At 34.6% G+C, this 12,733-nt stretch overlaps 1 protein-coding gene across 12 annotated transcripts in view; it reads right to left on the reverse strand.

The window, feature by feature from the left end:
- Nucleotides 1-219: 219 nt before the first annotated feature.
- YTHDF3 (YTH N6-methyladenosine RNA binding protein F3) overlaps nucleotides 220-12,733 on the reverse strand; it is a 33,398-nt gene continuing 20,884 nt past the window's right edge. For 11 of the 12 annotated variants that reach the window (XM_082364713.1, XM_082364720.1, XM_082364723.1 and 8 more), the window contains one exon: nucleotides 220-3,330. In XM_082364713.1, coding sequence (XP_082220839.1) covers nucleotides 3,307-3,330 — 24 coding nt within the window. In that variant the 3' untranslated portion in view covers nucleotides 220-3,306. Of the gene's footprint in view, nucleotides 3,331-3,683; nucleotides 3,702-12,733 lie in introns of those variants that run through there. The other variant, XM_082364722.1, reaches the window with a different exon arrangement.

Genomic DNA, 12,733 nt, shown 5'->3' on the forward strand with positions numbered 1-12,733 from the left:
CAATAAGCTCACTGGAGTGGATAAAGATTAGGATAAACTGTGAGCCTTCCTCTCTTTAATTTCCCCACTTAATTTCAAATGGCCAACTAAATCGAATGACATAATCTATTTGTACTTGAAAGGTATGTCAATCAGGAAATTCATAACAGAGTTGACAAGAATGTTATGTTTTCTGGAAGGCAATCTGTATTTATAAAGATAAAATGGAAAGAACACAGATATGAGTGAACAATTTTTATTGAAACCCTCAAAGATTAAAGAGGACCAAATGGTGAGTTTGGGTACCATAACAGAAAATCTCACCTAACTGTACCATCATTCACAGGAATGAACAAACCCAAACACGACAAAATTTAAATTCTCATGTAATTGCTACAAGTGAATGTAAATGAACTAATCATTTTATCATAACCTTTCTTTAATCATATGAAAAAGAAGGGAATTTACATGGCATAACAAAAGATATGCAAAACTTAATGAAACACAATTCTCTTAAAGTTCTCAAACTTATTTTTATAGGATGCAGAATGCACTTGAAATGATTAAATGACTTAAGCTGATTCTTTTTTTATTGCAAACTGTTTTAACATCAGCTTAACCCCCATGCATGGTATTCAAAAAGAACACAGCTTTTGAATTAGAAAGATCACTTAAGTTAAAACGAGGACTGAACTTAGGAAAAGGCTGGGGTTTCTTCTGAAAGGAATCTTCAAGTACCAATATGTATAGAGAAAGAATACTAATTTGGGTTACATTTTCCCCCTTACTGTTAAATATACAAACTATATAATACCTTTCAAAATAAAACACCCACATAAGATAACTTTAATTAAGAAACATTCAAACCAGATTTTGGAAAAACATTAAGCAAGAAATTTACTGGGCCAATAATGTCTTAATTCGTGATTACTCAAAACACTGGATCAGTCTCCTGCTCTAGAGCCCAGTTTCCCTCCCTCTTGGTCCCTACAGTTAAGAAACCTTCCATTAGCTGTGCTACTGAGACAACCTCTGATCATCTCACTTACAGGAAAAACATTTTGCTGTACACTGACAGACCAAGGAGGGAGAGAGAGTAGGCACTCTGAAGAAAATTTAAATGAGGGAAAAAAAGAAATTTACCAATTGAAAAGTTTTGTTTTTGTCTAGTTTTTTTCCCCAAAGGAATGCTGCACCCATTTCACTTAATATTAGAAATCCAGGTTAAAGGCACTGGGATGTACTCCTCACCATGAGTAGACTGCTGAGTTACATTTGACATTTCTGAGTCTGCTATTGCAATTAGCCTGCTTGCTGAGTGTTTTCCGTGACATCTCTTACACAGAAACCTAATGTAAATTAAACAAGTTTCAATCTGTGTATAATGTAACTAGTTTTATAAAAATATTCAGAGTTGCTAATAAAGCACCAAGAAGAAGAGAACCTCAGAGAGAAGACTCAGATCCTTTCCACAAGGTCACCCCTGTACAGTTTTCTCTAACAGGACCTCCAGAGTGACACTGGTCCTCTCTGACATGTCCTACCTATATAATTCTAGGGATGTAGAACGCTGCTGTGGTGACTATACCCATATGCCAATTTTCATTACAAATAGTTACGAGACATGTTACAAGATTTCATGGCTTACTCTTAAAAAAAGGTAAAATAGGTGCAATTTTCCTTTAAGAAAGTCTTTATTTTGTAATATACTATTAACATTTTGATGTTCCCTTCAGTAAACACTGATAACTATCCTGGGACTACCAAAGCACTGTGAAGTAGCTACAATTTAGCTACAAATACTGTATTGGTTTTCACTTGAATACAGTATTTGTACATTTTAAGAAAACATTGTACAAAAAAAAATCATATAAATGAAAGCCTCAAAGAAATATGTCACTAAATTTTTGAATCGAAGTGACCAAAGACCATAGTAAATGAAAACATTTCTAAACATGATGTAAACATAAGTGGAGTAATGCAAAACATCAAGGTACTCAAATCTACTGTATTGCTATTTTCATCCTTAACATATCTTTCTACATAGCTTTCTCCTTTTGGAACAGTAATATAAGGGGCAGCACATTATTTCATAACCATGTGCCATCAAATCAGTTAATACAGATGCTTGACACATAATTATACAAAATCAATTTGTTTCAAGATACAAAATTAATGTTGATATGTAATTAATGAAAAAAATAAGATGTTAAAAAGATAACTATAAGAATACCCAGATATATGCTGTATTCCCATTTATATAGATCTGATCAATAAAACATCAACACATTCACTTAGATACTGATTTAATCCATGGATCAAGGCCATATTTTCAAATATTTTAAGGATGCGAGGACACTGCAAAAGCTGGAGAAAGGAGCTGAGGAACAATATATGCTTGCTAAACAAGAACTATGTTTATTTAGCTAGTGAATACCTAGAGTAATAAATTTTTTACTTCATGATAGCAATCAGGCTCGCAAACACCCAGAAATAGGAATTAAGGGTTTTAAATGTAGTTATAAAGGTCATAAAAAGTCTGATTAGACTGAGGTACATTACTCAAAATTTTGAGATTCATTAAGTGGTAGCAAACAAAATAATTCCTCAGACAAATGCACATTTTTCAGTATACATATTATTGGGGGAAGGAGGGGAGAAGAATGTGCATTAACTGGTGAAATCCACCAAGCTGCATATCAATATTCTGTTACACCAAACAGTTTGAAGACAAGGGAAATGTTCTAATATAATCTCAGATTATGTTTCATTTGGCTAAAATAGAGCATAAGGTTGCTTTGCCATATTAAAAGTTTACTACAATAATTTTCACATAAACATTTAGACTTGAACTCCAGGACTAAATATGGCATGATTATTTTGCTTTTAATCTGTCAAAGAGCTAAAAATTGACAATTTAAAAACTACAACAAAGAAAAAGTTGAAGCAGTGTGACTCTTACATCATTGAACCACTTCTAATGGTTAACTGTTAGTATTTAACAAATTCAAAGAGTTAATGAATCCTTGCATTCATTCAGTCTTCTGTGCCTTAGCTAGGATGCATAATTACAAAAGACAGCAGATACTGGTAAAAGCTTCAGGACAGAAAGTGCTTGACGAAGTTACAGTTCTCAAGTGTGTTTGGTGAGAGTATAAGGGCAGATGCGCTGATGAAAACCATTACAAGAAGAGTCAGTTCTGTGTTAGAGTTCAAAGATGTCACCTTAAGCAGAAAAAAGCTTTAATAACGTCTTCTTTGACTTATTAGGCATTTCCAGAGTCTACATCATTAGTGTTGTAATTCTAACAGGACATCTTCATATGGTTATTGTTTGTTTCTATTTCTCTCCTGAAAGAAAAGCACAAAGACCTTTAACAAAACACCATCATTATTTAATGATTTAAACTATATGCATTTATAATGTAAACCATCTCCATAAGAAGTTCTTGACAAATACTAATTTTCAAGTAATTAGCTAAAAACGATTTACTATTACCTATACACACCTTAGAGGGATTACCACAAACCATTTTAAAATAAAGAAGTCCAAACACAAAGACGTAGTTCAGGAGATTATAGGTCCTCTCCACAGCTCTGTTTTCCCACAGAATTTTGTTTAGGTGAGACTATTACAATAATGTCTTTCTAGCCCTTTCACTGAGTTTTTGATCGTGAGGTATCAAATAGACCAGAAGTCCTCTGAAGCAACTTGAAAACTACTGGCCGAGGTAGGGTTAGAAGGAAAAGAAAAGAGTTGCATTAAACTGCATTAAATTAAGCTTTCAGTATTAACTTAAAAAAAAAAAAACAAAAAAAACTTTGAATCACAAGCTTCCTCCATATCCTACTCTCAGATTCAGCATAATTTTTCACATGAAGAAATATTAATAATACTTATTATTATAGTTTCTTTTAAGAAAGCAGAAACCCCTTGAACAGAAGTTAAGCTGAGTGATGTTTTCATGATGTTTATTAACCAAATTATCCACATGTAATGCGTATCCTTGACAAAAAGGATGACTGCACTCTGCCTGCCTATCAAGTGAATGCACCGCGTAGTTCGTTTGTGCCATCTGTTTCAATGTGTCAGTCACTGGTTCTCATACTTTAGCAAGCATCAGAATCACCTGGATGGCTGTGGAAACGCTCACTATTGGGCCCCAAAGGTCTGAAGCTGAACTTGTGAGTCTGCAGTTCTAACAAGTTCAAGGTGATCCTAACACTGCTGGTCCAAGGACCACACTGAAAGCCACTTGTGTCTAACACATTATAAGACTCTCCATTTGTGGTTTCACTACTCCCACTTTTCCATAAGTGGGAGTTTATTTATTATGCTCCATAATAAATATGTATATACTTTGCCAATGGTCAAATTAATGTCCCATCCCCTGTGACACCATCAGAAAACTGTATTTTAAATTCCAAAGAGGGGACTTCCGTGGTGGCGCAGTGGTTAAGAACCCGCCTGCTAATGCAGGGGACACGGGTTCAAGCCCTGGTCCAGGAAGATCCCACATGCCGCGGAGCAACTAAGCCCGTGCCTGACAACTACTGAGCCTGCGCTCTAGAGCCCTCGAGCCACAACTACTGAAGCCCGCGCGCCTACAGCCCGTGCTCCGTAACAAGAGAAGCCACCGCAATGAGAAGCCTGCGCACCACAACTAAAAGTATCCCCCGCTCGCTGCAACTAGAGAAAGCCCGGGCACAGCAACAAAGACCCAACGCAGCAATCAATCAATCAATCAATTTATAAAAATAAATTCCAAAGAGAACTTTAAGTTCTTTGTTACTAAAGTCCTTTCTTTTTCATCTTTATATATTCCTAGAACTAGAATAACAGTATTTAATACAGAAAGCTAACAAATAAATGCCCTACTATACGATAACTACAAATGAATTATTTCATACACCCATAAGCATCAGTGAGATATTCCTAAAGAAAAAAACAAAAATGAAAACAGACAGACAGCTAATTAATCATGTTTCAAAAGGATAAACAAAAACAAAAATCCAACAACATAAACAAAGGAAAAAAAAGACAAAAAAAGAATTTGGAACCAGGAAGCTGTAGTCTAATTTTACAAAGGCCCTAAAGCTTTTAAAAAACCAGCCTAAACATAAAGGAAATTTATTTCTCAGCTGAAGGAAACAGATTTGTATGAGAAATGTTGAAGCCTGCTTTAATTAGCTGGATATAAAACACGGTATTACAAATGAAGCAAAAAGTGGTAACAGCTCCCTGCTTATTCCTCCCCATGAAATGACTGATCAAAACTACAGAAATTCATCAACTCCATGAAAAGCCCCAAAACTACAGAAAAAAAGGGCAATACTACTTAAGGATAAGCTAGACAAAGAGAGGTTTAACCTGAGGGAGATGATCAGGTACATGAATGAGGACCATGTTTTATTTAAATAGAAGTTAGAGATGCTGTTTCAGTTTGAACTGTAATCAACTACGGCACCTTTAACTGAGTCAATAAAATATATAGTTTAAATCTGTGTACATACATAATGCATAACTTCTAACTCAGTGGACAGGAAAAGGAAAATTTTGAAAACTCCTTTCCTGTGGTAGGACAGGAAAGGAGGGAGAGGGGAGCTTGAAAGATCTAGGTGAATTAGAAAGCACAAAATATAAAATGGCAGAAATACACATTTATATAATTTATACATTTTTATCAAGCAATCAAAAAATGGAGGTTCATTAACAAAAACACAAAAGAGCTCAAAATTAAAAAAAGAAATCTAGTTACACATGATTTCCAAGAAATTAACCCTAAACATAAGGACACAGAAAGCTTAAAAACAAGCCAAATGAAGACTTAGTCAACTTATATTAATATCAGATAAAGTGGATTCTAAGGCAAAAACCACTAAGGCAAAAACCACTACATACTGAGTAAGAAACATTTTTTATAAAAAGCTATAACAGTATTAAACTAAAAATACAACTTTACATATATTAAAATTTTCAGAATTACAAAGAAAACCTGACAGGTTCCTAATTATAGCAGGAGAATTTAACACATTTCTCTTAGTAATTGATAAAGCAGACAAGTTAGTGAAAATAAAGATTGAATATACAGAATACAGAAAACTGAGCCAAATAATTACAGGGTACACAATGAACAACCACAGAAAGGAACTATATGCCAGACCAGAAAACCAATCTAAATACCAAAGAGTCAGTATCATACATATCACATTTTCTGACATCAATTTTAACAGCAAAACAGGTAACAACAAACAAAATCTTACCACATTTGGAAAATCTAAAACACATTTCTAAAAAGTCTCCCAAAAAATCATAACAAAAATTCAAAAGTTTTTACACCAGTACAATATAAATATACTAAATCTAATAAGCCCTGAAAAATAAAATTAGAAATTTACATGTATAGAATTTAAAAAAACATTTTTTTAAAGCTGAAAAATAATGAGCTCATCATCCAACTCAACATGTTAGGAAATAAGTAGCATTGAGTCCCCCAAAGTAAAATGAATGAAATAAGACAGCAGGAGAAAAAAATAACAAAACAGAAAACAAAGAAAGCCTAAGAGACCAAAAATAAAAACTGGTGTTTGGGGGGTAAAAGAAGCTGACAATAGAAAAATCTCTGGAAAGACTGATGTAAAAAAAAGAAGCATAAATAATATCGTGAAGACTCACACAGCTAAAAAAAATTAAAATACTATTAATGCCAATATGAAAAAAAAGCTTAAAACAGCTTCCTAAAAATAAAATTTACCAAAACAAATTCAAGAATAAAAAGAAAACTTGAAGACTTATAATAACTAAAGAACTTTAACCAACAATTAAAAATCTACCCCAAAGAAAAACTCCCAGGCTCATGTGGTTTCACAAGAATTCTATACTTATACCAACTGTTCCAGAGACTAGAAAAAGGAGTATTTCCTGATGTATCTTGAGGTTGGCAACACTTTGATACTACCTTCAAAAAAGCAGGAGAAAACTGAGTCCAGTCTCACTTGTCACAGAAGGACCTCTTAAGGGCTGTTCTGATGGTAATGGAGTGTATAGAGGAGCAAAAGTAGAAGCAGGAAGGCCAGTAAGGAGGCTAGCACAATCATCATCCAGTACAATAATAATAATAATGGAGGATGGAGAGCTAGTGGAAAGTGTTTAGATTCTGGATCTATTCTGAAAGCAGAGCCAACAAGACTTACTGATAGACTGGTTAGATATGGAGTGTGAAAGAGAAATATTGCGAATTAGTCCAGTATTATTGGCCTCAACTGGAAGGGCGGAGGCGGACAGTGGTGCCCTCTACAAAGAGGGAGAAGGAAGACTCTAACATTCTTGATCTTTCTGCATGACCACACTATAATAAAGAACTACTTTAAAAAGATTCCAGTGCCCATATTTGCATTTGATACTTTATTGTGTGTCAAGTTTAAGAAAAGAATAGATGCAGTCTAATAATATAAAAGCTATTCATCTGTACCAAAGATCAAATAACCTCAAAGTGTACTATAAAATGGAGGAGTTAGGAAGAAGGTCAAATAGTGAAAATGGTGGAGGACAGTCACAACATGTGTTAGTTTAGGTGGTCCAAATGAGAGTAAAAACAGGGTTCTAAGACTTAAGACTAATTCATGCTTTGAGCTGTGATTTAGTTTCAGCAAAATAACATCACTCATCACACTAAATTTTTTGTTTATGTGCAGTTTTATTTTGGTTTTAGAGTTTTCACTTAATTTTATGTTTAAGTAATACAAGTAATAAAATTACAAGAAAAAAAGCATAAAGATCAAAAAGAAATAAAATGGTCTCTATTTGCAGATGATATAATCTGTTAGGCAGAAAATCCTAAGGATGTTCTATTAAAACTACTAGAACTAATAAGTGAATTTAGCAAGGTCACACAATATAGGACATTTCTATTGATATAAAATTGTAGCAAACAACTGGGAAGACTGAAAATACAAATTACATTTACAATAGCAGTAAAAATTATATAAAATACTTAGAAAAAAATTCAGTAAGAGCCATGTGGTTTTCAACAGTGAAAACTACAAAATTTTACTGAGAGAAATTATGTCTGTCTCTCCAAGATCTCTGAGTTCTACAAAGAAAGGGTTATTGGGGCTTCCCTGGTGGTGCAGCGGTTAAGAATCCGCCTGCCAATGCAGGGGACATGGGTTCGAGCCCTGGTCCGGGAAGATTCCCACGTGCCACGGAGCAACTAAGCCCGTGCGCCACAACTACTGAACCTGAGCTCTAGAGCCGCGAAACACAACTACTGAGGCCTTGCGCCACAACTACTGAAGCCCACACGCCTAGAGCCCATGCTCCACAGCAAGAGAAACCCACACACTGCAACGAAGAGTAGCCCCCGCTCGCCGCAACTAGAGAAAGCCCGCACGCAGCAACGAAGACCCAACACAGCCAAAAATAAATAAAATAAATAAATTTTAAAAAGAAGAAGAGCTATTTATCTTAAGTGGCTTACTGGTAACCTTTAATATTTATCTGTTGAATGAATAAGGGAACAGTTAAGAAAAGAACACGCAGGCTCTAAATATATGGTGATAAAGGTTGACTAGAACACAAGATATATGCTACAATTCTCAGTGGGGGCTGGGAGGAGCGGGATGTCACGACTTCTCTGGAACCTAGTAACAAGTTCTTAAAGCCAAGCGAAGGAATCAATATGCAACCGTATTTTGGAGTGAGATTTTGGACTCTACGATAAAATGAAAGTAATAAAATTATTATACTCCAGATTGTTGTTCAAAAGTGGAACTGTCCACTTGTAGCTTTTTTACATCCTAGGTATATATATATACACTCATATATATATACTACATATATATACACACACATATATATACATAGTATATATCCTGCAGGGAATTGGTTCCAGGACCCCCGTGGATATCAAAATCCGAGGATGCTCAAGGCCCTTACAGCTGGCCCTCTGTAACCATGGGTTCCGTATCTGCAGGTTCATATCTATGGATATGCAGGGCTGACTGTAATCATGCATTTGTTGCTAAAGAAAAATAAATAACTGAAATACCATTCAATTTAAGGATGACTGTTCACACCATAATCGATGTGAAACAAATCTCTCCCAAAGATCTATGATTAACCCAATAATCCATCTCCTAAAAACTCATAAATTTCTGTATCAGCATTGGAACTTAACATAGCCACTATTAACTCTCCTATGGGGTGCCAAGATAAATCTGAGGGGGAAAAAAAATCAATGTTATAAAATGCTAATTAAAGTACCTCTTTTCCCAATTCTGGCTTATAAAGAATTATTTACTAAACTCAGAACAGAGTATTACTATAATAAAAACAGAATCATCTTGATTATTCAAATATCACTCAATGTCTTATCATAGAATTACTCACTTAAATACGTAATATAAACTTATTCTGTCAAGTGTGATACATCCTGGGCTAGAAACTGTTTTCCAGAGATATACTCTTTAAATTTTACAGTGAAGATGAAAGGAAAAGATTTCATACACTGAATTTGCTTCTGTTCATCATAATCAACTCACAAACAGACAACTACAATCGTAGAAGAGTTTACCGAAGGGTCATCAGATAGAGACTTCAACCATTCTTGATCCTAAGAACTGCAATCTGATTAATGGGAAAGCATTCAACTAAATGTTCCACTTGAGAAAAAAGAAGTATAGAACTGTCAGGAAAATGCTTACTGCTAACTACAGTAACTACTACTAAAATAACTACAACTGAAGTAATTTCTTGTATATTAGCACAAACTTGATTACTTTGAGACAGACCTAAACATCATCTCATCTCAGAATCAAAATAATTCCAATTGTGAAAAAAATTCTATCAGGGACTAAACTTTACTCTTTGGAAACGCTCAACGACACAAAATAGCATAAATGACTAAAATACACAGACGGTTCTGGAAATTAAAAGTATTTAATACGGATTTTATTACAATTATGCCTTGCTTGTTTCTGCATAAGCCGTAGGGCTTCATCTCTTTCTAAGGGACTTAGGTGAATGCCATATTTTAGAAGTTCATCTCAAAGTTGCAGGTACCTGAAAACACTAATTGTTCCTATATGGAATTTAAAAAGCTATCAAACTAAAAATCTCACCTCAGACTGTTTACTGATCAATAAGGATTTTTAAGAATGAAAGAATACAGTAGAAGCTAAATGACGCACATTCAGTACAACAAAGGTAAAATTTCAGTAAAAGGTTATCTAAATAGTCAAAAGTAGACTCTATGGCTATGCAGACTACTCGAATTTATACTGGACATAATATACTCAAGACATTAGCAGTTTTTTGTTTTATTTTCCAATCAAACTAGCTTTATCGTTAGAAGTAATACATACAATTGCAAGTTAAAGTAAAAAAGTAAAGCTCCCCTATCCTCCTCTAGTCTTTTCTATTTCAACTTCCTCTGATAGGTTACCACTGTAAACTTTAAGTGGCATACTAATATATACATTTCTTGACTTGTCAATTCAGACACTATCAATTGCCATTATATATGATGAGCAATTTATCACAGTGAACGTTATATTCTCCTCTTCCCCCTCCCTACAACAGAACTCACTCTATCTTTAGTTCTGGTGACTGTCCTTATGACTTTGCCCACTCTGCGCCAAGCATTAGGTGCTAAGGATTCAGCAAAGAACAAAGCAAGTCCTGCTCTCATAGAGCATCTCCAAGGTCAGTGCTTCCCAACCGAGGGCTCCCGTCGTTTGTCTAAGACCACAATGCCATTTAACAGACGGAGGCTTACAGCCTGAGGTCCACTGTATACAATGAGAACCTTCTGACTCAAAATGCATACGGAGTCCCTACTGATTGTTCTAGTATAACCAGCTACCACGTGTTATCCTTCTTGAATTCCTTTTTTATTCTGCTGAAATACCTCTTCAAGTTTCTCATGAAGGATATGTACCTAAGCTCTTGTACACCTGAAATCTTTATTTTGCACTCCTCCCTCACAGATATAATTCGACACTCATCTTTAAGAACATAATTCTATGCCCATTCCCCTATACTACAAAATATGATTTTATATATGTGTCCAGAGTTGTAGATGACAGACTCTCCTTCCTTTGTAGCTTACTTACAGGTGTTTTGCTTGGAAAGCTTGTCTCTTTATCTTATCTTTTTTATCTTTTACAATTTTAAATAATCCTGCTGGTTACTCAGTGAGTCCATCATTCTGAAAACATGTATCTTTTGGCTCTGGAAATTTTTCTTTAGTCGTTCTTCCAGTTAGTCCAACTGTTTCTACCTGTCCTCTTTTTAAAGACTCCTTTAGATATAGTGGACCTCCTTTCCACCACATCTTTCACGCCTTATGTTTTTCATCTCTATTATTCCACATTTGGAAATTTCTGATTTGAAATTCCAGATGATTAACTGGATCTAAAACATTAACATTTTATTAATCCACTTGCTTAAAAAGAAACATTTTAAAAAACTGTTGACAATCCTGTTTCTCATTTCCAAGAACATTTTCTGGTTTTCTTTTCTTTTTACATGTGAATCCTAACAAATCAAATTTTGTTGTATAAATTATCTTCTGCTCTCTGAAATACCTATTTCTTTTAGAGGATTTGTCTCGGTTTTTTCATCAAGCTTGATTTTAATCAAATATATCAAAATTATGTGTTCAAATCTAAGAATGAAGAACTATACAAACACTGCAATAACTGGCATGGATTTTTCCTGCAGTTTTAAGTTTCACGACTACCCCTCACTCTAAGATAGAGAGCCTGACTTTCCATGTTTTATATGACCAGACAGGATATGTCTGGTCAGCTCCTCCATAGGCTGCTGTACTGGCAAAGCAAGCTGGGGAATTCCTCTCTGCTAAAATAACCAGAAAAGGGGCAAGAAGACAGTCAATAAAAAAGACCCAGCAGTGACAAGATGGAATTCATTTTTTTTAAACTTCTTTTCTGCTATCACAAATAGGCTGAAGAACTTAAAGAAAAAAATGAATACAGTAAGAAGGGAAATGAAAGAAAGCTACAGTAACCACAAAACTAAATGTAAAATTTTAAACTATAAAACTTCTATTAAAAAGTACACGAAAAAATTTTTCCACACTTGGGGAAGGCAAAGATTTGAAGTCAGGTTAGTATAAGCCTTCTAAAATAGTTCTTATTCAAAACTGTTTTGGTTATTCTAACCTTAGCCTGGATCTTATACTACAAAAAAAGATTAAAAAAAAAAAAAGGCTTAAAGGACACTCTGGACCAACTGACAGAATATCACGGTTACATGAGAGAATATCCTTATTCTTAGGAAATATATACGATACTTTTTGGGGATAAAAAGAGCCATGGACGTATGAAACGTACTCTTGAATTGCTCAAAAAAACCATAAAGCAAGCATTTTTCCTGCTGATTGCATTTGAGTTGTTCCCTGTTATTTAGTAGTATCAACTGTGCTCCTAAGAACATTCTTATATGTATTCTGGGGTATGCGCGAAGTTTCTCTTCGGTATAGATATATATCCTGGAGGACAACTGCTGAATTACAAGGTACTGAAACGTTCAGCTTTGTAAGAAAATGCAGAACTACCCACCCACATGGCTATATCAATTCAATGCTCCCACCTGCAACTGTATAAGACGTTTTGTTGTTATACAGTCTCTCCAATACTTGCTATTATCAAATTTCTTAATTTTGCCAAATGAGTGGATATAAAATATTTTCTCATTATAGTCTTGATCTGCATTTCCTGAATTATTATT

Source organism: Balaenoptera borealis, assembly GCF_965194805.1.
Source record: "Balaenoptera borealis genome assembly, chromosome: 17".
NCBI classification, from domain to species: Eukaryota; Metazoa; Chordata; class Mammalia; order Artiodactyla; family Balaenopteridae; genus Balaenoptera; species Balaenoptera borealis.